At 48.8% G+C, this 25,657-nt stretch overlaps 2 protein-coding genes and 1 long non-coding RNA gene across 6 annotated transcripts; 2 read left to right on the top strand and 1 right to left on the bottom strand.

Moving 5' to 3' along the window:
• Positions 1–3,633: 3,633 nt before the first annotated feature.
• Positions 3,634–16,178, bottom strand: RENBP (renin binding protein). Its single transcript, XM_082205650.1, has 10 exons — positions 15,501–16,178; positions 14,447–14,522; positions 13,730–13,805; positions 13,082–13,254; positions 11,691–11,915; positions 11,528–11,609; positions 8,730–8,905; positions 8,480–8,611; positions 8,065–8,152; positions 3,634–4,385 (listed from the first exon to the last, which is right to left on the bottom strand). The coding sequence occupies exons 1-10, from the start codon at positions 15,599–15,601 to the stop codon at positions 4,297–4,299; spliced, it is 1,218 nt and encodes a 405-aa protein (XP_082061776.1). The 5' UTR covers positions 15,602–16,178; the 3' UTR covers positions 3,634–4,296.
• Positions 9,706–10,707, top strand: LOC309522418. The gene is made up of 2 exons (XR_014215094.1): positions 9,706–10,514; positions 10,580–10,707. It is a non-coding gene; the product is annotated as an uncharacterized lncRNA (long non-coding RNA).
• Positions 12,793–25,558, top strand: LOC309522417 (ras-related protein Rab-7a-like). Of its 4 annotated transcripts, none has more exons than XM_082205651.1 (6): positions 12,793–12,860; positions 19,410–19,475; positions 21,828–21,954; positions 24,109–24,327; positions 24,829–25,011; positions 25,227–25,558. In XM_082205651.1, the coding sequence occupies exons 1-6, from the start codon at positions 12,856–12,858 to the stop codon at positions 25,314–25,316; spliced, it is 690 nt and encodes a 229-aa protein (XP_082061777.1). In that variant the 5' UTR covers positions 12,793–12,855; the 3' UTR covers positions 25,317–25,558. The 4 variants fall into 4 exon arrangements, with proteins under 4 accessions (XP_082061777.1, XP_082061780.1, XP_082061779.1 ...); XM_082205654.1 differs by having other exon boundaries at positions 12,795–12,860; positions 24,886–25,011; XM_082205653.1 differs by having other exon boundaries at positions 12,854–12,969.
• The last annotated feature ends 99 nt before the right edge of the window (positions 25,559–25,657 follow it).

Raw genomic sequence — 25,657 nt, 5'->3', positions numbered from 1 at the left:
CTCTTCAGTGCAGTTCAAGAGGTATGTGTACAGAAATTTTGCAAAACAGTTCATCTCTTGGATGTCCCTGTCCTTATTTTTTCAGGAGGGGGTGGTTGGACCCTGTAGCTTCATTTCATTGCTTGTGCAATAATGTTATTTGGGGAATCAACCAGTTGATGGTAGAACAACAATTGTGAATTTGCTTTTTGAAAAACTGGTTTTTATTAGAGAGAGTTCTCAAATAGCACAGTGGCCAAGAGTTTCTAAGCTATGCGTTAGGGCTCCCCATTCAGATATTGCTTCTTCCACGTGCTTATTTAAGAAAACAATTCTCTCCCCACATCAGCAATACCAGAATAATAACACAGGTCTATGTATTATATTTTATGAAAATTGCAAGAAAATGCATGTGACATACTTGAGAAACACTCTATAGATGTACAGTTGTACCTCCACTTACGTATCCCTCCAGTTACGTAAACTTCGGGATACGTGAGCGGCAAACCCGGAAGTATATTTCCGGGTTTTTGCCGCATGTACAGTAGCAGTAGACCACTTCTGTGCATGCACAGAAGCGCTCTAGCACCGCGCATGTGTGCACAGAAGTGGTTTTTCTGGTTGTGAAAACCTCGTACCTGGCCAGACCTCCGGAACGGATCCCATCCGCAACCAGAGGTACCACTGTACGTGGAAAGCATTGTTTTGCCAAATAGGAGTAAACTCAGCACCAGCTAGACTTTATATATGCAGAATCAGCCTAGAATCCTATGCACACCAAGACTTTCTTCCAAAAAAAATGCATGGGGCTTGGCTGGAACTGGCCTGAGTACAGTGCAGTCTGTTACCAATAACCAGTGCTTTTTTTCTAAAAAAAATGTTTAGGGGTGCTCTCATTTTCCTACTCATATTGAAATACTGCCCCTCAATGAGGCCAAAGTTAGATTCACAAAATGTTTAGGGATATGCGTATCCCTGCTTCCCCCCAGAAAAAGAGCACCGCCCATAACAAAACTTTATATATTGACCATCACATTTCTCTTAATCCTGACAGTGGCTTTTAGACTCATACAGTAAATGAGATAATATATAGATTTAGACAAAATAACTTTAAAAATGTACACACAGTCAAATTGATCATGGCGGAGTGAACAACTACATATATGGTTAAAAGTGCCTGCATTAAAAAAATGTGTTGTCTGCATATTTCTTCTTTCCAAAAAAAGAGGAAGTGGACTGGAAGACTCAAGCAGGGCCAGGATGATAAATCTGCATGTCCTACTCCTGGGACTAAGATCGGAAGTTGCTCAATAGGACTGCTGACTCTATCATATGCTGCAGGCCCCAATGAGCCTTGTCAATTCCCAAAGTGGTGCAAACAAGCTTCACTTTGCTTTTAAGCTTCAGCCCTCTGATCCGAGATGGGCTACAGTCTGGCTCCTCTCAGGCCACTTAGCAGCCTGAGCTTTTCTTTGGGAAAGCTGCCAGTTCTTCCTGCCCCACAGAACACCCCAAAGCACAAGATTACAGCAAGCCTTGCAGGATCACAGCCTAGATGTATAGAGCAGAACAAACTCACTACAGGGAAAGCCTCAGTCACTGCAGACTGTCCCTCACCATCATGCCAGGGTGGGCTGGGGAGAAAAGTGGCAGCTGAGGGGAATTTACTGGCACAGCAGCCACACGGTCCCACTCTCCCTTCTCTCCAGGCATCCATTGCACAACCAGGTCCAGAAGCCGTACCTGCCAGTTGCCACCCATTGAATGTTTCTCTCTCTCCGCCTCCCCCTTTGCTCCCCACCTGACACCCAGCCCTACACAGGCCACCAGGGAGGTCACCATTGTTTGTCTGCCAGCGATGCTCCCTGATCCCTTGGGGAGTTGCCAACCTACTTGTTCAAGAAAGGGGCCTTAACCCTCTGCAAGCTTTGTGACAAGGAGTTATGCAACAGGCAATAGCCTCCCTAGTGTGGGGATGAAGCTACAAGGGACAGGACAACTGGGACTAGCCACATGAGGCTCACTGGGCTGAGCAGGGGCCACCTCATGAACACCATCTTTTACTCTCAAAACTCACTCCATTCTGAATGCTCTTTAAGAAGAGAGACATGTATAACTGTGCCTCATGTTGCCAGGGTTGGGTAGGAGTCTTTCTCCACATGCTGCGCTCCACCCTGTTTCCAGCTGGCCGCAGCATGAGACTCTGCAGTGGTGGGCAAGGATCTAGCTCAGGCCAGTCTAACTTTTCATACCAAGTGGCCCACAACAGTACTTTTGACACAGAACCTGTGGGCTGCGCACCAACCTGTCATGGGGGGAAGCGAGGCCAAAACTTGACACCCCGCCCAGCCTTCCCAAAGCTGGCTAAGTGAGGAGCCGGGCTTTGGGGAGGAGTTGCAAGCCTCTGGCGGTGCCCTAGAGCCCTCCCAACTCCTTCCTAAAGCTGGCAAGGTGCTAACTAGGCTTCGGGAAGGATGCAGGAGGACTCAAGGACCCTGTCAAAGTTCTCACACCTCCTTCCCAAAGCCCAGCACCTTGCTTACCAGGCTTTGGGAAGGCAGCGTGAGGGCTGAGAGAGGTGTCAAATGTTGTGGAGGGCTGCCAAAAGTCCTCAACAGCCACATGCAGTCCTTGGGCCATGCTTTGGACTTCCCTGATCTAGCTGCTCCTAGGACTCCAGGATAGTCACTCTATGCCCAGTAAGGTACTTAGGCCTACCAGGGATCACTGCTGCTGCTGTGTTAGCAGGGTGGAGAATGGGCCACCTTCGCTGGGTTGGTCTATCAGGCAAAGTAGTAAGGGGGTGCCATTGCATCATGGCCCCAAAGGGATGGTTGGTACACACCAGAGCCTATTGGCTGCTGCTGCTGCACTCCTCAGAGACACTCTCGCAGGTGGACCTGGGGGCCCTCCCAGACATAAAGATAAAGGACCCCTGGACAGTTAAGTCCAACCAAAGGCGACTATGGGGTGCGGCCCTCATCTTGCTTTAGGCCGAGGGAACCCGGCGCTTGTTCACAGATAGCTTTCTGTGTCATGTGACCAGCACACGGAAACACTGTTTACCTTCCCGCTGCAGCAGTACCTATTCATCTACTTGCACTGGTATGCTTTCGAAATGCCAGGTTGGCAGAAGCTGGGACAGAGTCCTCCCAGACATACCTAAGTGGGAGGACATGATCCTGGATTTTAAACCTGGGAGGCTCCTGCATGTGAAACCTGAGCTCTTCCACCTGGCCAAGGCCCCTTCTGTACTGGGAGAATATAGAATGTGGCATGCTCCCCTGCCACTGCACCCATCCAAGTAGCCCCTGGAGAGGATTGCTCTCTCTGTCTCTTTAGAATTTCTTCTGAGTCTAGGCTGTAGGTTGGTCTTCACATGACAGAATGCTCCATTAAAAACAAATAAATCACTTCACACAGAAAACAGGCATGTCAGGGAGAAGGCTAGGCTAGAACCTGTCACTCCAACATGCTTAGGTTATATGTCAAGAGGCAATTTTTGTGAGCCCCCACCCCCAGTCAAATATGGTATATAGCCCAGTCACTTCAGTGAAACTAGGCCTCTGGCAGACCCTCAAGCTCCATCCCCCAGTAGTGTCTCTCCCCATGAATAGGAAAAAAGCACAACAGGGTAGACCCAACACACTCCTGTTTTCCATTCAGTGTGTATCTTTTTTATTGTTTCTCAATTGCACAGATTCATTTGGACCCTCAAAGAAGAAAAGGCAAGTGGTGAACATCAGGCAAGGAAATGGCAAAGGCTCCCAAACCAGGGAGAGAATGAAAGCATTTTTTAAAAAAAACCCCACATTGAAAACAGTTAAGAGCCAAAATATTGCTCACATTCACAGTATACATTTAAAGCACTCTTATACTACTTTAACAGTCATGGAGAATCCTGAGAACTATGGTTTGTCAACAGTGCTAGGAATTATAGGTTTGTTGGGTCATCACACAGAAACTACAGTTCCCAGGATTGTTTGGGGAAAACCTGACTGTCAAAGTGGTATAAGAGTGCTTCATAATGTTTTAAAAGTATGTTCTGGATGTGACCAGCGGTTAACAGCCTATCTCCTCCTGTAAGAGAGCACAGCCTGGGACCCGTAGCAAGTTTCTTCACGATGGAGTTCTGCAAAATCAAGGTTGACCAGGAGTGTAAAATAGCCACTGGAACTGGGAGTGAGAAGTGGCTGAAAAGAGGTTCTTTAGTTTCTACCGTGGTTGAAGAAGAATGTGGCTGGAATTAAAATTTATCCCAGGCAGAAAGTAGAGAACACCCATCCCTTCACTTAATACAAGAGTTAGTGGAGTGTTTCATCCCTGGCTGGTCAATTGAGTTTCCTTTATGAGCGATTCCATAATTTCTTCACAGATATAGAGCGCACGGGGGACATGGAAACAGCCTGCAAAGATAGACATGGGGAGGAATGTAAGGGGGCAGGATAAAAATGCTTTAAATAAATGAGACAAGACAGGGATCCTGTCTCCCAAATACGCTCTTTTACTGCATTTCCCTAACCACAGCTTGGTTTGGGGGCATTAAAGTATTGCAAGTCATGTGTCTTAAACAAGTGAGCCAGCAAGGTTTAGTGGCAGAAGCAACCCAAACAGGGAGTAGATTTGGAACCATCAGGGGCAGCTCTTGGCTCATTTGAACAGCTGTGGAGAAACTTCATAAAAATGAGGGAAATGGTAAAAAGAAGCTTGAAAAGGAAGTCAAGCAGTCATTTGTCTAATCCAGGCTTCCTCAACCTTGGCCCTCCAGATGTTTTGAGACTACAATTCCCAGCATCCCTGACCACTGGTCCTGCTAGCTAGGGATCGTGGGAGTTGTAGGCCAAAAACACCTGGAGGGCCAAGGCTGAGGAAGCCTGGTCTCCTTTCTCCAGAATGCCTGCAGGTTACTAAAAAATCACAACAATACAAGTTTAGCTAGCAGAATGCATATTACAGATCAGAAAAAATACCACCAAGGCTAAGAGGATTCCAGTGTGGCAAATCTTAAGATGCAAGCCTAACCCTATTGACCTGGGAGTAAGCACCACTGAACTCAATATAAGCTATTTCTGCATAGACATGGTTAGGATTGCATAATTTGTGCATGAACACCACAAATAGTTTTTTGGGGGAAGCATACTTGCTTTGCTTCAAGAGGCTCCCCTATCTCATTGAGGTGTTTCCATTATTTTGTGGTATGTTATCCATTTCCCTTTGCCTGTCATCTCTTTTCTGTGAAAAACTTCTTGTGGTGAAATCCATACAGGTGTCTTTTGGTGCAACCGAGGTTTGCATTTATTCCAAATTCTTAATATGGCACTTCAAATACAGTGATTTTTAAAATCTACATTAACTTTAACTTTATTATTCCACAGATATCCATGCCATCCAAACCTTAGGTCATGTCCTATTTCTAAAGTCCTCTCCCTTCTCCAGGTCAACCCCTCCTTCATCCACATTAGACAACAGGCTGCAAAATACATTTCTCTGACTCTTGCCTTGTCTGGGGGAGAGCATTCCAATCTGCCATAAGGCACCAGTTTTCATATGCATAATCCCTTAGTCTATCCACAAATCCTTTATAAAAGGCTGATTTGTTATCATTTGGAGCATATATACCTAGATCCAAAATCATTTTTCCACAAATGTTAATTTCCACCCCAATAAATCTACTTTGTTCATCCAAAAGAATCAATTTTGGACAAAATTGGGAATGTATATATACAATATAACTCCATTTCTTTTCTTTGTTCCTGCAGAAATACATTCTTCCCCTAATTTCTTTTGAATCAAATATTTTGTGTCCTTTTTCCTAATAAGTGTTTCTTGTGAACATCTTAAATCTAATTTCACTATATTCAAGTGATAAAAAACCTTTTTCCTTTTTTGTGAAGCATTTGCCCCATTTATATTCCATGTTAAAATTTTGTAATCCATAGTCAAGTTAATTTGTCACCTCTATACTTGATGCTCCCATTGCTGCATCTTAAGTCTCCTCTATTTGCATATCTTTAATATCAGATTTAAATCTCTCCACAAATTCTCTTGCTCTCTGTACTGTATTAAGTCAGAATCCTTCTGCTGCATCCCATCTAAACTGGATTCTTTTCTGTTTAAGTTTATCTGTTAAGCTGTATTATTTTCTTTTATGTAGTATCTTAGGTGGAATTTATTTCAGCACAGTCAAATCTGTATCTCCTCTAGGTGTTTTTTATCCTAACAAATTGGACCAGGACATCTCTTGGAAGTTTATTTATTTTTTTCGTAGCGTGTGTTGATTCTATAAATTTTATCCAATTCTGCTTCCAGATTTCTACCTCCTTTTCCAGAAATTCCACCAGTAGCTCCTTAACTTTATTCCTGATTACTCCGATATATGACTACAGCAACAAGACTGCACAAAGATGAAAAGATAGTCCTACCCACCATAGAAGAATGGCTGATGAAATTATTGGATCTGGCTGAGATGGCAAAGTTAACATGTTTTAATTAGAGAAAAATCATTACATTTGTTAAGGATTGGAAATTTCTTAAGGACTTTTTGCATGAAAGAGAAAATGAACTTGTCAGAATCTGAAGACTGAAAAAATACTGGTATAAAGATAGAATGGTCGGATTTTAAGGAATAAATATTATATGTAGCTGCAGGACAAAGAGACAGAAGTCCTCTTACTCTTTTCTGTAGTTCTGTAGTTTTTCGTTTCTTCCCCTTTTCTCTCCCTTTTTCGTTTTTCAGGTCTCTCCTTTCTGACTTTGTTCTTTTTTAGACTAAGTAGCTGTCTTAGTGACAGCAGTCATGAAATTAAAAGATGCCTGCTCCTTGGGAGAAAGGTGATGGCAAACCTAGACAGCATCTTAAAAAGCAGAGACATCACCTTGCCAACAAAGGTCTGTATAGTTAAAGCCATGGTTTTCCCAGTAGTGATGTATGGAAGTGAGAGCTGGACCATAAAGAAGGCTGATTGCCAAAGAATGGATGCTTTTGAATTCTGGTGCTGGAGGAGACTCTTGAGAGTCCCATGGACTGCAAGAAGATCAAACCTATCCATTCTGAAGGAAATCAGCCCTGAGTGCTCACTGGAAGGACAGATCCTGAAGCTGAGGCTCCAATACTTTGGCTACCTCATAAGAAGAGAAGACTCCCTGGAAAAGACCTGATGTTGGGAAAGATGGAGGGCACAAGGAGAAGGGGACGACAGAGGACGAGATGGTGGGACAGTATTCTCAAAGCTACAAACATGAGTTTGACCAAACTGCGGGAGGCAGTGGAAGACAGGAGTGCCTGGCGTGCTCTGGTCCAGGGGGTCACGAAGAGGCAGACACGACTAAACAACTAAACAACAACAACAGCTGTCTTAGTATATTATAAAAAGTACTTTGTAATGGGTATGTATTTTTGTAGTATCTATGAATAAATATCAATAAATAAGTTAATTAAAAAAGAGGCCTTCCTTCCTTCCTTCCTGTGTGAGGGGTCGAGCCATGGGACCTTACATGGGGCCTGCTATCTTCAGCTTTCATAAATAATCTAGATGTGTTATAAACAAATAGCACTTAAATCAAGAGCATGTTGGTTGCCTATGAAAACAGAGTAATAGTTGTAAAACCTGAAAAAGTTGCAGTCCTAATGGGGATATTGCAATTCTCCCTCAATGTCCTTGACAAGTTTTGCATGCTGATAGTGCTATAGAAGCATCAACACTTCAAACAGGGCAGTAGTAGTTTCCCCCTCAAAGCCCTATGGATGCATAAGGGCAGACTGGTCATAGGGGAAGCATGTCATTTTAGTTCAAAAGCAGCAGGTGATCCCAAGAGAGCATTTACTTGAGGCAGGTATATGCTGCTGTCTCTTTCTGCCCACACTGCTAATTCTAGGCAGCTGTGAGTGGGTGCTGGTTATCAGTAGCAGAGTGAACACACCATCTAGAGCCACTCTTGTTACATTGCACTCTGCATTCTACCACTGAACTTCAGTACTGGAAAAAGGCCTTGCAGGTGTGCCTTGCTGACATTCTTGCTCAGATTAAATCTTATTTCTGCCCCCCCCCCAACCATCACAATGAAGCCACCACACAGCCTCATTACCTTTGAATGGCCCTCCTTTGATTGTGAGAGCCACCTTGCCCTCCTGGGTCAGATAGCCAAACCATTCACCTGCCTGTGGGTCACTGAACTAAGAGAAGAACAAGCAAAGATGATGAAACAATATGCATATCAGATTATAAGATGATCTACAGTGTGAGGTGTGAGCTATGGAGGGGTTTTAGGTTCCTGGGGCTACTCCCATAGGTTAGGAAGCTGACGGTCACCATACTGACCAGTGGAAGCTGCCTTATGCTGCATCCAAGCAGCCCCCAGCTCTGGAAGGTCTCGGGCACCGCTTCTTTCCCAGCCCCCAGAGCCTTTGACCAGGAAATGCACTTTCTTCAAACCTCATCTCACCACCTCTGCTCTAACTTAATGGCACCCCCTGCCCTCCATGGCCAGCCTTCAAGCTTACCTTGGCAAAGGCATATTTAGCCACTTGGACAAAGTGTTCCAGGAGCTCTTGGTCTCGAGTCTCAGCAAAGCCCATCAGAAATGCAATCATGGCTTCTGTGTGTGGCCACCAAAGCTTCATTTTCCACTCTAACTGAAGAAGAGAGGGGGGGAAAGTTGGGGGGTGGGAGGAAACAACCCAAGAGATCCCAGGAGGAGGGCAGTTGTCAAATGCATGGTGAATGTAGGCTTTAGGGTCCAGGTTTCTGTACCTGCGTTGGGCAGAGGCCATCCACATCCTGGAAGGCAAAGAGTCCACCATGTTCAGGGTCCCAGCCCAGACGGAATGGCTCCTTCATGAACTTCTCCACAGCCTGGGCCACGAGGTCCGAGTCCTGCTGGCGCTGCGCGTAGCGGAGCAGGAACCAGCCTGCTTCAATCGCATGGCCTTAGAAACAAAAAATGGAGAAGAAACACCCCAGTGCTAGCTCAGAGTTCTGGGGCAGGCAACCCACTGCCCTCAGCCTAATTCCATGCAGGGGGCAGAGGGAGGGAAGGAGGAGGGAGGGGTGATCCATCCACTCAGCACTGGCATGCAGCTCCCGGCAGAGAATGCGGAGGAAATGCAGCCCTTGACAGGAAAAAATGGCTCCCACCCCATCCCAAGACAGACTGATTATTTTATTTCTATATCACTTAATATATTAAAAATATCTCTAATAAGTGTACAGAAAATTGACATAACAACAGACAACTTACACAAAATATTACAAAAACACACATACAGAAATGTTACAGCAATACAAAGTTACTAATATATAAAAATCAGTATAAATTCATTTTCCTTTTGATGCACCCTTCCTCTCCGTCTCCAGTGGGCCTGGGTGATCCATCAATCATGTGGGGAAATGATTGCTTGTACATAAGAGCATGAGCAGAGTTCTTATTATTGCAGAGTGATTTTGCAGCACGAGATATTGCTAAGACCATGATGAGCACGTGAACACCTCATGCTAGACTAATGATTGGCTCACGTAGCATAGTACTCTCTTTGTTTTGCGGGCAAGGGCAAGGTTGCATTCCTTTTGATTGTTACTTTTGGGTACGGGGCAGAACAAACGCTGTGCTGGAGGAGAAAGGATGAATTATTTTCACTGCGCACAATAAACATTGCACGGCAAAAGCCAAAGCTTTTTCTTCAAGTCATCTTGGTGTGAGACTGATTTTCTTACTGATGTCGAGCTGGTTCTCGACACAATACATTGCCCAGGGCTGGTATGAGGGGCAGACAGCAATGGCAGCTTCACTCAGTGGCATATTGCAAGTGAAACCACCAAAGCTCTTGAGTTCCTTAGCCACCAGGAGGAGAACAGGGAGGGATGGTTGTTGAGAAGTACTAATAATTTTGGTTAAACACACATACACATAAATAAGGAGAGCTAGGGAACCTGTGGCCAGGCCTCTGCAGGTTGTGGGGCAGCTGGGTCCACTTGCCTTGGGCCTTGGAGGGCTGGGCTGGCCATGGGGTCCTGCCAGGGGCTTGCCAGACTTGCCCTGCCATGCTGAGAAGAAGATCCTTGCCCCAGGCCTCAGACAAGCTCTGCGTGGGCCTGCCTTAGTGGGCTCAAGTTCTCCTCAGCCCCAGCCAGCGTGGCCGATGCTCAGGGATGATGGGAGTTGTAGTCCAGGAGCATCAGAAGGAACACAGGGGGGTAGGCCTGGGCAATGTATCAATTGAGGGGCAGACAGCAATGGCAGCTTCACTCAGTGGTACATTACAGGTGAAACAGCCTCCTCCTCAGTTCCTTAGCCACCAGTGCCCAGCGCGCCAAGGGAGAAACAAGCTGCAGCCGGGCACTGGAGGCAGAGGGACTCGGGGGCAGCGGCAGTTTCACCAGCGATATCCTGCTGAGTGAAGCTGCCATCCCACTTTGCCCTCAAACCGGCGCAGAGGGAGAAACATGCTGCATCGGAGAGGGGCCAATGCAGCTTGTTCCTCCCTTCACTTCTTTAAACTGCTTGGTTGAGAAGCATACATAGAATCATAGAATCATAGAGTTGGACTAGACCACAAGGGCCATCGAGTCCAACCCCCTGCCAATCTGCCATTGCTTCAGCCAAGCAGTTTTATGGAGCCCCCTATACACCACTGGCTTGCACCAGCTGGTGGCAGGATAGGAACTCTGTGAAACTGTTCCCGCTTCCCAGCTGAGCAGCCTGTCTCTCTCTTGCATAAATTGGGGATGGGAGAAAGAAAACTGTCACAAGGGGCAAGGGGGCTGTGGAGGCAGGGATGCTAGTAAGGAGCTGTGCCAGGGTCTAGGTGCCAATCTTTGCAGTATGAGAGGGTAGCTATCTGGGCTGCACCACTTCAGACTGCAGAGGACGGTGTGGTACTTTTGAAGGCTCCATGTAAAGACTCCCTGCACATAGCAAGTGAGCACGGCTAACAGTAGCCCTGACGTGCCAACCCCCACCAACCTGGCAACCTCCAAATACTTTGGAATATCCAACACCCCCCAGCCCCAGCCAGCACAATCATACTGGTTGGGGCTGATGGAAATTGTAGTCCAAAACATTCTGGTGCAGAGGCGCCGGCTTCTCCAGAGGATTGAGGGGACCTGATGCAACTTTGTGCAACATTGCAAGAAACCAGGGGGCAGAGCCAAACATCCTCTGAAAATTGAGGGGGCTGACATTGGGGGGGGGTCAAAATTGCCTCGGCCCCTAGGAGTCGCCACCTATCTTATGGTGGGGGCAGGACATACCAGGCTGGCAAAATCTGAACTAGTTGGGCATAGCCAAGATATTTGTTAGCGAGGGCAGAAACTCAGTTAGCTATATATTTATTTATTTTTATTTATTTTTGGGGCACATGCCCTTCCCTGTCCCGTCTTGGCTAAGCCCATGACTAGTTACATTAAAAATATGGTCCCTGCAATCTACAGTGGTGCAGTGCTAAAATTTGTTTACTAAAAATCTAGATTCCTGGTGTTCTGGCTAACATGAAATTCCTCAGCAAAATATACGCTGCTGCACTTGACTCCCAAAGCATCCTGGCTCTTCTTACCAGGATTCTGTTGTCTTCCCAAACACCCTGGCAACTCCTCGCCCTCTTCAGAAACGTTCTCCAACACAGCAGCACCATCCCTCTGTAGCGAAATAAGAATTCTATTCTAAAACGTATCAAACGTAGACAAAAACAAGACTAAGGGCAGTTCCCACACCTTTACCTGCACGTGCATGAGGATTCGCTGAGCAGACCAGCCTCCCAGCTCACTGAACCGGCTTTCAGCCTCCGCATCTCCTTCTGACAGCTGGTCCACCAGGTTGAGGAGCATCATGGGAACAGCCATGGAGTCATGTGGGATTGCCCCCGCCAGCAGTGGGCGTCCCAGCTCAGAGGGATCCTCCCTCACCCAGTGCACAATGGCCTCCATCATTGCCAGGGCTTCCCTCTGCCAACAGGAACATTGTTACAACCCATTAGCCAAGTGGAAACCTAAGGCTAGGGCTGGTCCCACTCCCACAACATCCATGCCTCGAGTCCGGTTTCCCACTTCTCCAAGGGACTCAGCAGGCCTTGGCCAAACTCATTTGCTCACTGCTCAGGCTTCATCAGGGCTGATCGGCAGGGAGGGTGAGAGAGAGCAAGTGAAGAAGCCAGATAGCTGCCCAACAACCAACCACTCAGCACTCCTCCAACCAACAGAGATATGCGTTATAGTAGAGTACCACTACCCAAGAGAAAAGGGTGAGAAAGAGCTGTCGCTCTCATGTGTTGCTTGAAGGCATCTGGTTGGCTAGTGTGGGAAAGAGGATATGGACGAAGTAGGCCTTTGGTCTGATCCAGAAGGGCTCCTCTTCCGTACTGGAGCACTCTTTTGCCACCCATAATAGGCTTCTGCAGTCTACTGGCCAATAACAGATCAGGCCAGTGGCCCGTCTGGTCCAGCATCCTGCTCTCCCAGTGGCCAACCTGAGGCCTCTGGGAAACCCTCCAGCACGACCCGAGGGCCAGAGTGCTCTCCCTTCCCGTGGTTTCCAGCAACTGGTATTCAGAAACATCACAGCCTCCAACTATGGAGGCAGAGCAGAGCCATCAAGGTTAGTGGGCATTGATAGCCCTCGCCTCATCCACCAATTTGTCTAATCCTCTTATAAAGCCATCTAAGTTGGTGGCCATCACTGCCTCCTGGGGGAGCAGAGGTTCACAGCGGGCCCCACAGCACCTCCCACGGACCAGTACTTTGGACAAGGGTCAACCCTACACAAGAGCAGACTCAACCTGCTGACCAGCCTCTTCCGCTATGTAGATGATGGCTATTCTTCTTCTAGTTCTATCAACGGAACTCCAGTATCCATAGAGACAGGAAGACGTCCCTCAACCGCAGCACCATGAGGTAAAATGAGCTGGTCTCTCCACTCTGGGCCCAAGCCTACGGCTGCGGTTTTATCAGCCATGTGCTAGGAGCTGTACCATAGCTTTGGGGAAAGGGTATTTTTGCTGAGGTAATAATCAGAGGGAGAAGAGAGGGAGGATAAGCAGGTTTAGATGCTCATGGTTCATATAAGGAGGCAGGCAGGCAATCAGGACATCTGTATCCAGCTCTCCTGACCTCACCTGGTAACGAGGTTCCCCAGTTGCTCGTCCAAGTTCATCCAGCCCAAGGACATAGAAGCACTCGCTGAAAATGGTGCGCTGGATTTTCGCAGGGCGCCCATCACGAGTCAGGACAAAGGCACACTTCTGCGAAGGTGGGGCCACTCGCGCATGCGCTAACAGGAACTCCCCACCTCAGGGAAAGAAGTAGATTTGGAGGAAGGCAGCTCTGCCCCTCTCTGCCACCCAGAGCACTTGGGCCAAGACCCCCCCCCCCAACTTTTTACGCTTTCTCCAACTGATCACAAGCAGGGATTGAGCTATGAATTTGGAAACCCCAGTACAAATTGCCCCTCTCCTACAGACGCCTTAGGCAAAATCTCTCTGCCTCAGGCTCACTCTTGGGGGGCGGAATGGCTTACCATACAAGGAGTACTCAGTTAACAGGAAAGGCTAACTGATTAGATTATGATGCTGATTAATTGTGGGGGGGACAACCCCTATAATCCCACCACCATTCCAAAGTATCAGAACTTCCAAGAGTCTCTCAGCCCTCATCTCAACTCCCTGTCCCAGTCCACACACCACAGACCTCTGTCTGCCCACCCAATATTATCCTTTCTTTGCCTTCAATCCCATCCCTTCTGTACACAAGGTGGAAGAAGTTACCTGCTCGGGCTGCCTGCAGGAGTTCAGGGCGCCGGAATCTTGGTACTTTTCGATACAGCCGACTGTACATCCACACCTGTTAGGGAAGGAATGGAGAGGTAACCTGGGCCCTCTAGACTCATGGCAGACATCTGCCTTGGCTAAGCCAAGGATGAGGACACTTGCTCAACTCCAGCACCCATCAGCCCCAGCCAGCAAGGTCAGTGGTCAGGGATGATGGGAACTGGACTCCATCCGTTCCTGGAGGGCCACAGCTTTCCTTTCCTTGGCTTAAGCCCCGGCACTGATGTCTGCCATTCAGGGTATGAGCTGTGAGCGTGGCTCTCCACAGTGATGTGCAGGCCTGGCCTATTCTTAACCTCTAAGGAGACAGGTGCTGGACTTCAGACTTGCTTGGAAATTCCTTGTGCAAAAACTTTCCCTATATGGAGGACTGATGGGGGAGCTGCAGTGTTGAGGCATTCTGCACATGCTCAGAGAGACTTGTGCCATTTATTTATTAAATTTGCTTTACCTGTTCATTCCAAGCTTTAAGGTCTAGCACTGAAATCAGATTCTGAGGCCAATTCCGAGCAAGCCAGGTTCCAATTAAGCCTTGGCTGGCTTCAGAGAAGCTGGCCCTGCCTCATTTCCCACCCCAGCCCCAACCACACAAAGGGGATCACAACAGAAAATCTAAAAAGGTTTCCAAAATCCATGGCCCCTGAGGACCCCTACCTGCCGGCCTTGCAGCCAAACGTATTTCAAGTCATCATAAACTTTCCCATCCTGGCCCAGACATGTAAAGAACCCCCTAGAGAGAAAGAAGAGCCAGGGGTGAGAACCAGGAGGGGGGCCCCACAATTTCCTAGAGGAAAGGATGGGAGCAGGCCGGGCAGAGAACTACTGACTAAACAGGAACTTGTCGTAGGGCGTGGCTGAGTGGGGCTCCCCATAGCCCCTCAGCCGGCACAACAAATGGCCAGGGAAGATGGGAGCTGGAGTCCAAGGAGTTTTGGAGATTTCCCCAGCCCTGGCCCGCGAGAAGTGAGACAGGAAGCTGCCTCTGGCAGTGTCAGGAGTTAGAGCTAAAGCAGGCGCAGCAAACGCAGAATGCCTTGAAGAGGGGCAGGCAGGTCTGGTTCACAGAGCACCATCTGCCAGGACATTCTGCTCCGCAAGCCCCACGGAAATGGAAGGAGAGCATATCTAGGGACAGCAGCACCTGGCCCACAGCTCACATTGGTTTCCATGAAGCTTGCAGAGGAGAATTTCCCAGTGGAATGTCATCCATGCTGGTCCAAGGAGCAACAGGGAGCCCTAAGCTCCGGGTAGTTCCCTTCAAGTCATGCATGACGTCACGTGTGAGTCAGGTGGGCACAGCCTCCCGAAAATAGTGGGCTAAATGAAAAGGGTTGCCAAGCCAGAGGTCCCCCCCCCCTGCATTAGGGGGTAGATTTGTCTGCCTCAGGCCATGTGAGGGGAGGGAGGGGAAAGTATCTCCTTGCATCTCAGTGAAAAGTTCTAAACCCCCCCCCCTTTTCTGGGAAGGGCTCCCGTTTCACAGACCCTCTTCCCCCTCCCCATTTGGGCCGATTTCCTTAATGGCGTGTATAGCATCCCTATAAACATAAGCTCCCCCCATGTCGTGAGAGGGAGTCAGTGTGGTAGGTACAGGACTGGACTGCGGGAGAGCCGTGTTCAAATGCCCCCTCAGCCACAACCCTCACTGGCTGGCCCTGGGGCGACGGGGGGGGGGGGCTAGATGAATAGACAGGCAGCGATCCATCACCCGTATTCTTCGTCATGCGAATGCTGAAGCCAGAAATCCACCACGGCGTCCAGCTCTCGGGAGATGCGTCCCTGCCAGCTCAAGAGCGACGCCAAATCCATCCTCGCTGCTTTCTCCAGCGGCGATCCCTGCAGGGGCGCGACGGTGCTTCTGGATCCGCAGAGTCAGCCCGTCCCAGGATCTGACCCCGAGGGGGGAGGGAGAGTCCCGAGACGCGCTGCCAAGGTCCGCGGGAAACTAGCATAAAACCACGTTCAACGCCCCCCCCCAAAAAAAACTTTAAAATTTACAGAAGTAGAGAACTGCTGGTCATATGATTTGCCCAAGTCACCTGACACTAGCCCCACCCTTTCTCCCACGTGGGGGGGGGCGAAGACCCTGATTTGTTCCTTTTCCTCCTTTTCCATTTGTTAACCCTACAACTGCCGTGATCCGGCCCAGAGATCGGCAGCAGGAATCCCAGAACAGTGATCGTGACAACAGAAGGGCAACAATGAGCCACAAAGCAGTTAAACGCTCCCAGGAAGGCTTCCTAACTCGGGTGGCTCCCCGCTGCCTCCCGAGGGACTGCTGAGCTGAAGGGCCGAGGGGCGACTGGGAGCAGGGACGACCCCAAACGCGGCTACGTGATGGCACCGCTTTTGGGATGCCCCGCTCGTACGTCAGGGGAGGAATCCCCCTTGGCAGCAAAAGCCCAGCAGCTGCCGCCCCGTCCCAGGCGAACTCTGGAGGGAGGGGGCGGTGCGTGAGCTTCCCTCTAGGACCACACGGTTCGCTTCAAATATGTACCATCGCAAGGTGCCGAGGCATCCAAATAATCTTGCTGCCAATCTGGGGGAGGCGGGGAGGGACCCTCTGCTCTCTCCTACTTACTTCAGAGCCACGTATCACAGCTGGGGGGCGACTCCATGCGAAGGAGGCCTCGCGTGTCTTTAACAATTGGGTGAAAGCAGGAATTTAGTTGTTGTTATTTTACTCAACAGCATTTATATAACACTTGATTGCTGTCAAACCTCTAAGCAGTTTTAAAAACATTAAATGCATCAATAAAAACAAAGAAGGATAAGCAGGTGGTTAAAATTAACAGCAACAAAATATCAAAACATGTAACTTCTACATGTCTAGATAGGCTTTCCCAAAGCAAAAATGTTTTTAGCAGGTACTGAAAAAAGTACAGTAAAGGCAGTTGCCTGTTCTCGATAGGCAACAGGCGGGGAGTTCCAAAGTGTAGTTGCTGCCGCACTAAAATACTGATTTTTCTTTCAACTGTGGAATGAGTATTATGTAGCACCTGCCACAGTGCCAGTTCTACAAATCAAAGTGGTCTACTGGACAGGTGTCAGGGAAGGCAATTGTGCAAATAAAAAGAATGCAGACTGAGCTTTTCTCAGCCCCACAGCAGGACAAACTGCCCCACCAGCCCCCCTCTTTTATGCAACTTTTAAAGATGCAAGAGACTTGTCTTCCCAAGAGGAGGCTGGGTAAAAAGAGGATTGGGTTCCTGCCAGGGGCACCATCTGGGGGGGGGGCTGAAGCCCTCCCCCCAATTTTCAGAGGGGCCAGACTCCCTCAATATTCTGTGGCCTGCAAAGGGCCTGTCTGTAGCTGCACTGGGCCTTGTGGCCTCCTCCTGTCGTGTGACATCACATGTGCATGTTATGTGCATGTTATGCACATGATGTCATGTGTTTGCTCTGCCCCCCACCAAGTTGGAGGCAGCTCCAGCTTCTTTTATCAGCGGTAAGGAAAAGGGAAATGCAGCAGATGTAGCTTACACAACAAGCTACTCTGGCTGAAATTACCTACACAACAGTTAAAGGTGAAGGAATAGCCGTCCTCCTCTTCTTTCTGTTCACCCTACTTCCTTTGCATTTGGACATCCAAGGAAAGGCAGGTGGTCTACCGAGAGATCCCCTCCCTATCTATATTCCCATGCAGGCTTGTACACGTGCTATGGTGCAAGGGAGGTCACTCACTATCCTCTGCCCCATTCACTGGATGAATGTGCACATGTGGCAAAATAGATCCATGCGCATTTGTCACACATGATGGTGCACACAAGACACACTTGTGTGCCTTAAACAGCACCAAATAACCATCACACACTAAATGATATGGTGCAAAATTATCTGGGAAGTTCTTGTGCATAGGACACATTGAAAGTAGTGAGAGCATCCTTGACTGTTCCTCTGTGGTCTCCCCTACTATCAAAATGTAGTTTGCAAATTCTGTGAGGCAGGGCCTGTCTGGTCCCTGGGTTTCCCCATAGGTAATGCTTTATAAAGCTTCATGGCCTTTCCACACTTAACTTTAATTATGTAACAATGCACATATTGTTCTTCTAAGATTCATCCTTTCCCCGCATTCCAAATGTACAGAAGCACATTTAGCTACCTAGTAGTGAGGAGCATACACAGCATTGGCTGAAGGTTGTGGGGTGGGGGGGGTGGGGGGTGGGACAACCATGGATTGTTCCAGAACTGAGCCAAACTGGGTTTCCAGGGTCAGTGCTTCTCAAGGCATTCCTCACACATCAAAAACAGGTGTTAATACGGCATTCCAGACCATGTTACAGTATATGTCTGAATTCACATGCATGTCCAGCACTCACATGTATTCATACACACACACCCAGAGATTTGGAATCTTTTGCTGGAGTTATAATGTGTACCCATTTATGAATATGTGTTTGCCTCTATCCCTGCTTAAATAAAACTCCTGACACCTAATATTTAATTTTGTCCTGAGCTGGCGATCTTAAAGACCTCTTAAATGCCAGATGGGCAACCCAAAAACATTTAGAGGCAAACAAATAGCTGTACATTAAGAGTCTTGAGACACACATTAACAAAGAAAGCTTGGTTTATTATATCAAATGAAAATGACAGAATATACGAATGCAGTTTCAGAATCAGACAGGAAGGGGAAGGGTTGCCCCACAAGAGAGTTAGCAGGCACTTGCCAAGGGCTTAAGAAGACTTAGTTTGTGCCAGAACCAGAGGCTGATTGTGGCACTTGCGGAATGAGTTGTTAAAACACGTATGTGCTTGTATCTGAGCATGCGCAGGGTGCCTTTTATTTCTCCCCCCCCCCCACTTGGATGAGCACAGGTTGCTCGGACTTCTCTCCCCCCCCCTGCAGCTGCCACCTGCTCACTTAGCCTTCCCTTCTGCACCCAGGCCAGGCTGCCACGCCCTGGGATTGCTCAGAGGAAGCAAGTGAAGGGGTGGCAAAGAGGGGCAGCAAAGCGGGGGTTGCAGTGGGGTGGGAGGGCCCTGCCGGGAGGGCTGTGGGCCTCAGCAGATGCCCCACGATGCGGACCCTGGATGCCCGCCCCACCCCCATGGTGCCGAGACTAGGTTAAGGGTCAAGGGCAACGTTTCCTGGAAGCGCCCAGCACCAAACTCCGCAGAACTGTTGTGAGGATAATAGCACCTGTGAACAGGTGTGTGAAACTGATCTGATTTCTATGGTTCATCTCTGTAGATCTTAATAAGCATTAAGATTGACTTAACTATGACATGCGATTCTCCATCACGATCCTTGCTTCGCCTTGGCACAAGCCGGATCCCACCGGCCTCCCCTGAAAACGTGTCCGGAAGGCGCAGCCCCTCGCCCTTCCTCCCCCTCCCCCCTGGCTCCGAGCAGCCCGGCAGGAGGGCGAGAGCGAGCAACGGCGAGGAGCTCCAAGCAGCGCCCGCCCTTCCCGGAGCGAGTTGGAGGGAGGCCGGGGAGGGGTTTGGGGGCCGAGGTCCGGGCGCCCGCCCCGCGGACTGAGCAGGGGACCCCACAAAGGTCGCGGGAATCCACGCCTGGCCGCGGGGGGGGGTCCTCGACGGAGGCTCCCGTCCCCGAGCTGCCCCCGTAGGGCTGCCCCGCCGCCGCCCTCACCCGCCCGTCTCTCCGCAGGTTCTGGCGCAGACGCCCCATGTTCAGACGTTCCCACCTCAAGATCCTGCTGATCGGCAATTCCGGGTAAGCACAAGGGGCGCCTGGATGGGGAAGGCAGGCCCGCCGAGAGAGCCGGGCTCCGACGGCTAAGCGGGTGTCGGGGCTCCAGGCGGGCGGGAGGAGGAAGGCTTCCCGGGATCCTGTCCCCCTTTGGCAGCCAAGGGGTTAAGGCGGCAGGTGGAAGGGGCGGAGGGGGCGGCGCCGCGCAGGGGCAGAGGCAGGTGCAGCCCGTCCGGTGCAGCCCGGTCAACGCGCGCAGGGAGAAACTTCCGCGAGGCTCTGCTGCCTCCACAACCACCCGCCCGGTATGCTCTGTAGCCCAGGCGGGGAAGCGCTCGGCCCCCACGGCCTGGAGCGCGGCGCCCGCTTGGAGAAGGCTTCTTGGTTCTGCTTCACACGGGCAGCGAGATCCCGGCGCGCTGCACGCCGCTCTCCTGCCCCACCTCCTCAAAGTCCTGTGAAGTCCCTGCAACAAGTGGGGCCGCGTTGCAGCTGCCCGGGCTCCGCGTGCACCACAGGCAGCTGAGAACAGGACAATTTTGTGGGGTGCAGCTGAACGAGACCAGCTGTTTGTTCCCAGAATTAAAGCAGATGGAAGAGGCAACACCAAATAACTAGAGGCCAAGTCAAGTGACTATTAACCCAGGGACGCAGTGGTATTACCATTGTCTGAACCCGGAGAGCATCGATGCAATAAAAAGGTGCTTTTTAAGAAAAGCAAAGCCTGCTAAAGGGAAGTCTTCTTTCTACACATAACTGTTAGTCTCTTTCTGCACAAAACTGCTCCATTTTGGGGAAGTTTTGCTCCTCTTTTCTCTTGCTTGCTAAAGAAGTCTTGCTCATAGGCTTTTCCCTGCTTTTGCACACACTCTACGAACCTGCTCTTCACGCCTAGCTGACCACATTCACAGAACTTGATTATTACATTGTCTCATGCTATGATCAATCATTAAGTAACAGACATCCCAAGCTCATGGAAAACAAACTGTACCTGCTCTCCATGCCTAGCTGACCGCATATACAGAACCCGATTGTTATATTGTTTGTGCCAATTAATCCCTAGTTACAATTCAATTAGGAGGCTTCATGCCTGTCTAGTTCTAGCTCCCATTCTCAGCCTTCTCTCTTCATCAATGATAAATGATCACATGTAATCCCCACCTTTCACATGTAATTCCCGCCTTAGTACTTATGTTAACCAATTACAAGTTTCTGTGTGTATGTATCAACCAATCAGCCACAGGCCCACCTGTGGCAATGCTTGCAATATTCAATAAAATAGGCTCTCAGGGTCCGCCCTGACAGACGCCTAGCTACACCTGCCTCTCTCGTCTCCCATGATTTTTCATTCCTACAGCCTGCAACCTGTATGTTTTATGCACAGCTGTGTTTTGTTCTCTTCACATTATTTTGCCATTTTAAATATGTTGCATAATTTAGACTGCAGGAGTACAACCCTCTTGAACTCAGTGGGATTTACCTCTGAGTAGACAGGTGCAGGGCCAGGCTGCAAGTCTGCGTTTGCTAGTCACGGGGAGCATTTTTATTCAGCTGCCCCTCTAGTCAAACTCAAAAGGGGCCTTAGTATGTGTTTAAGATATTATGAATGCACACAACTGTCCAATGCAATGAGGATTTAAGATTTCTCATTTACCTTTTATGCCAAAAAGTAAGATAGTTAGGATTAACCTTTATCTACCAAATGTGAAGAAAAACATACAAGAAGAGTAGTGCTCAAACGCTGCCAGACGCAGTGCAGGCAAAGCACTGAATATCATTTTGAAACCATGTCAGTTGTTTGACTGATTTTTGTCTTAATCATTTCAAACACAAAGCCTTGTACAAAAGTGACAAAGTAAAAAAAGGGCACCATCAGAAAAGGCTTCTGGAGACTTTGTACATGCAATGCCAAAGCATTTTGATGCAAGATATGCTTTTGCCATTGTTTGATTTTAAGCATATTTTACCAAGATGACTTATTTTGCCTTTGGAGTTGCATCAGGCATTCCTTATGCCTTTTTCAAACCTTTGTACTCAATAGGCCAATTGAGCCTCACGCAGTGCGTTTCCTACAGTAGCCAACTAGATATTCCTCGGAAGGCCACAAGCAAATCATCAGACCGTCCCGTCCTGCTGCTGTGCCCCAGTGACTGCTACTCAAAAGGCCTTCGCCATCTTACCATGGGATTCCCCACTGCTGCCACCAAAAAGGCTTTATCACAAGGCTGTGTGCATGTGTGCAAGAGGCAGTTCAGGAGCAGAGAACCAGCTCCACCTCTGCAGCCCTGTGCTGGTTGAGGAGGCGGCGGGGTGGGGGGGAGGTTACTGACTAGACCTCCGCATTTTAAAATGTCAACCATCCTCCGTTCCCCGCAGGGCGGGCAAATCTGCCCTGATGAACCAGTATGTTAACAACCGCTTCAGCAGTCGCTACAGAGCCACCATTGGAGCAGATTTCCTCAGCAAGGAAGTAAACATTGATGGACGCAAACTGACCGTGCAGGTAGGCTCAGCAGAGGCTCACTGTTGGGCAAAGATCGCCCCCTAAGCTCATCCCATGTTACCCATTAAAAAAACCCTGTGCTCCAGCCTAGGGCAATTTTAGCAACATACTCCATTTCCAGATCCCATAATCCCTAAGCCATTGGCCATGCTGGCTGAGACTGGAGCCTTAACACCACCTGGAGGCCACAAGTTCCCCACTTCAGGTCTAAAATTATCCTATATGTGCCTTATGTAGCCAGAATGGCACCCTTCGTGCACAAGATGGAGGGAGCAGTAGCAGGGATCCAATTTCTGTACAAGCACCTACTTCAGGAAAATATTTAAAGGTGTGTGTGTAAGGGAGAATCTAAAATGGGCAAGTGAATTGACGGTTGTGCTCAGTGACAATTGTGGTGGCAAATAAAATACAGGAAAATGGAACAGAATATTCTAGAAAAGGGGTCCTCTGGCCCCCTCAATATGAGCACCCCAAATCTGCTATGTTTCGTTACAAGTGCCTTGTTTTAGCTTTATTGTGGCAGCCTTAAGAGTCAATAAGATAGGCATTTGTGGACTAAAGCCTATCACCATGAGACAGGCCCCGGGTGGGGTGCCACGAGTATATTACAATGTGGACTCTAGCTATTTGCTAAAAATCAGTTCTTAGTTTCAGCAAACACCCTTTCCCTTCTAGAATTAATGTTAATGACAATGCTGAATTCTTATTTCCATTTTTTGCTCCCCAATTTGTACAGAAGCAGTTCGAAAGCACCCCAATTTGTACAGAAGCAGTTCGAAAGCACCCCCGGGTGCAAGTAGATAAATAGGTACCGCTTACCAGCGGGAAGGTAAACGGCGTTCCGTGTGCTGCGCTGGCTCGCCAGATGCAGCTTTGTCACGCTGGCCACGTGACCCGGAAGTGTCTTCGGACAGCGCTGGCCCCCGGCCAATAGATGTGAGATGGGCGCACAAACCCCAGAGTCTGTCAAGACTGGCCCGTTCGGGCAGGGGTACCTTTACCTTTGTACAGAAGCAATATGCACAACTAAGAGAAATGAAATTTCAATATTGCTGCAGTCCCAAATATGCAGTGGCCCAACTCTTATGAATGAACACAATTCTTCCTTGGGCTGCAAGGTCAACGTAACGCACCTACACTTGGCCCTTCCTGTAAGGAGCTTACCATATTCTATCTATGCAAAAGCTTACAAAGCTAGACCAGGTTAGCCTCAAGCTGAGCAAAATTTACACCACATGCGTTCAGATCATTCTTTGGGATCATGTTATCATTTGTTCCATGCAAAGTTTTATCAATTCATAGACAATTATGATGGCCAATGCCATACCAACAGGGCAAAATTAAACACCATCCATCCAAAAAAGCAAAAGAAAAAAAAATCAAGAGTATGGCAGAAAAGGCACCTTTGCAGCAAACACTCCTGATCGAAGTGCATGAACCAAGATAGGCCCCCCACCCCACCCCAAAGATCCTTTACAATGCTAGCAGCCAATTTGGCTTGAGGAAAGGCTTCCAACCCATATAGCAAACTAGTCGTGTCCGTGTACGTCTGCACCACGCAGACCCAAGTTCTGTGACAAAGCTGAATTCAGCAGCTTGTGTGGTTTCTCATTTTGCACAATTGTCAGTTTCCACGAATCATAGGAAGCAACATTCAACATGACAGGGCTGCAGTCCCCATCCAATTCAGTACTTTTTCTGGCTGCTGGTTTAATCCAAGATTGCCAACTTTTATGGCAAAACAGCACATCACAGCACTCGTTTGCTGGGTGCCAATCACAATGGACAGCTGGCACCTGAAATGTAGAAGTATGGATCATTGTTCTGCACTCCCAGCAACGTAGCTCGGGAGATGGGGTTCAAGAAAGCTGCTCCATCTCTTTATAGCCATTTGGTATTATATACATTCTGATGTGTAGATTAGTTCGTTGTTGGCAGAATTGTGGCAGCCTGGTCAAACATCAATTGAATAAAGAAACGGGAGACTCTAGGTCCACACCATCATTTGGCATGGTATCCCCTGATGCCCCCAAACAAAACCTATGCTTGCTAACCTTTGTGAGAACCAAGATTAATGGAGGTACCGGTAAGTCACCAAGGACCCAGGGATGTCTTGAAATCAAGGTCTCAGCTTCTATCCCTTCTTGCACCTAGATTTGGGACACAGCTGGTACAGAAAGGTTCCAAGCACTGGGGACTGCCCTCTACCGGGGGTCAGACTGCTGCCTTCTCGTCTTCGATGTCACATCCGTCAGCTCTTTCCACGCCCTGGAGAAGTGGCACAAGCAGCTCCTGTTGCAGATTGAGCCAGAGGAAGAGCCCACTTTCCCCACTGCGGTCATTGGGAACAAGATGGACCTGGAGAGGCGTGAGGTGGGGCAGAGGTGGATTTAGGGGAGTGCCACTGGTTCACCCACACTGGCTGCCAAGCTAAGGGGGCCCTGCAACAATAGCAAACAACGGAAGGCGAGAGGCGCCACCCCCACCCTCCAGATTTTGGCATTGCACGGTGCACTGCTGAAATTTTAAAGCCCAAAGTCTGCCACTGGGTAGGGCTACATATGAAGCCAGGTGCAGGGCACAAGTCCACACCCTGTATGGCTCTCAGACATATTGGGTTGGAGTAGTTAGGGGTCAGAACTCTTTAGGGGTTCTGTTAGGGGGCTGTAAGAGTTCTCATTGCAATGACTCAAGGAGACGGGGAGTGGACAGAAAGTTCAGGGAATATTGTATCCTAATGAACAGCTTCACCAGAGGACTTTGGCATAACTGTTGAGCAGAGATGTAGAATTTGGTATCTGGGGAAGAATTATATTATCTTAAAGATTTGCTCTCATTGTGTACACTAAAAAGACCACAAGCTTTTTGATTAAGAGTTGCAGATGGAATTGGGAAGAGAGCAGAGTATGCCCAAGCCCTGTTTTTGTCCAGGTGTCTTCTGAGGAAGCAGAAATGTGGAGCAAGCTTCATGAAGCCAAATACTTTGAAACCAGCGCCAAGGAAGCCACCAACGTGCAGGAGGTGTTTGAGTGGGCCATACGGGCCGTACTAAAGAATGTAAGAAACCTCATTTTCAGCCCTGCCCTTATAAGGCCCCGGACAGACCACATACCTTTGAGATTGCTTTTATCCCTAAAAAAAACAAAACACCTTTCCCAGCTTTCAACTTTCTTATAAGACAAAGTCCTTCCCAACAGCCTGCACCTCATGCCCTTTGCCCATCTGCATCAACCACTTGCCCCCTCACCACTTTTCTTTTTGTTTCACCTCAGCGGAGGGTACCTGAGGAGCCACAACCGGACTCAGTTCACCTGGAGACCAGGCCACCAGAAGGGGCAGCCAGAGAGAAGTGTAGCTGCTGATCTGACCGAATACAGATGGGAAGATTCCTTCAGTCTAAGGGGGTGGGCTCTTCATGCTCTGAAAGTGCAACCCCACATAACAGCCCCAAGGACATTTGGCAAGGCTGCAGCACACAGCTTCTGGAGCTGGATCCCAAGGTAGACCTTTGTTCTCTGGATGACACAGCCTAGCGCACTTGGGAGAGCTGGATCATATCCCAGGCTACTCTACCCAAGCACATGGAAATAAAGCTGAATACCAATATTGTGCTTTTCAATGGTGAAAACACTTGTGCCCTAGCCCTCCCACGAGGGTAAGAGGGCTCTTTTCCCAAAAGGTAGCCAGAAACACCCTAGTACTA

The sequence above is a fragment of the Podarcis vaucheri genome (assembly GCF_965113315.1).
Source record: "Podarcis vaucheri genome assembly, chromosome: 17".
Classification (NCBI taxonomy): Eukaryota; Metazoa; Chordata; class Lepidosauria; order Squamata; family Lacertidae; genus Podarcis; species Podarcis vaucheri.
This window is presented reverse-complemented; position numbering and strand designations above follow the sequence as displayed.

Excerpts from the sequence above, each read along its gene's own strand:
- LOC309522417 (XM_082205651.1), top strand. Across the intron at positions 19,476-21,827 it reads CTGCTGATCGGCAATTCCGG|GGCGGGCAAATCTGCCCTGA; the intron begins GTAAGCACAAGG and ends CGTTCCCCGCAG. Across the intron at positions 25,012-25,226 it reads TACGGGCCGTACTAAAGAAT|CGGAGGGTACCTGAGGAGCC; the intron begins GTAAGAAACCTC and ends GTTTCACCTCAG.
- RENBP (XM_082205650.1), bottom strand. The coding sequence starts at position 15,601 with ATGGATTTGGCGTCGCTCTTGAGCTGGCAGGGACGCATCTCCCGAGAG. Across the intron at positions 8,906-11,527 it reads GGGAAGACAACAGAATCCTG|GCCATGCGATTGAAGCAGGC; the intron begins GTAAGAAGAGCC and ends TTTGTTTCTAAG. Across the intron at positions 8,153-8,479 it reads CTAAATATGCCTTTGCCAAG|TTCAGTGACCCACAGGCAGG; the intron begins GTAAGCTTGAAG and ends TTCTTCTCTTAG.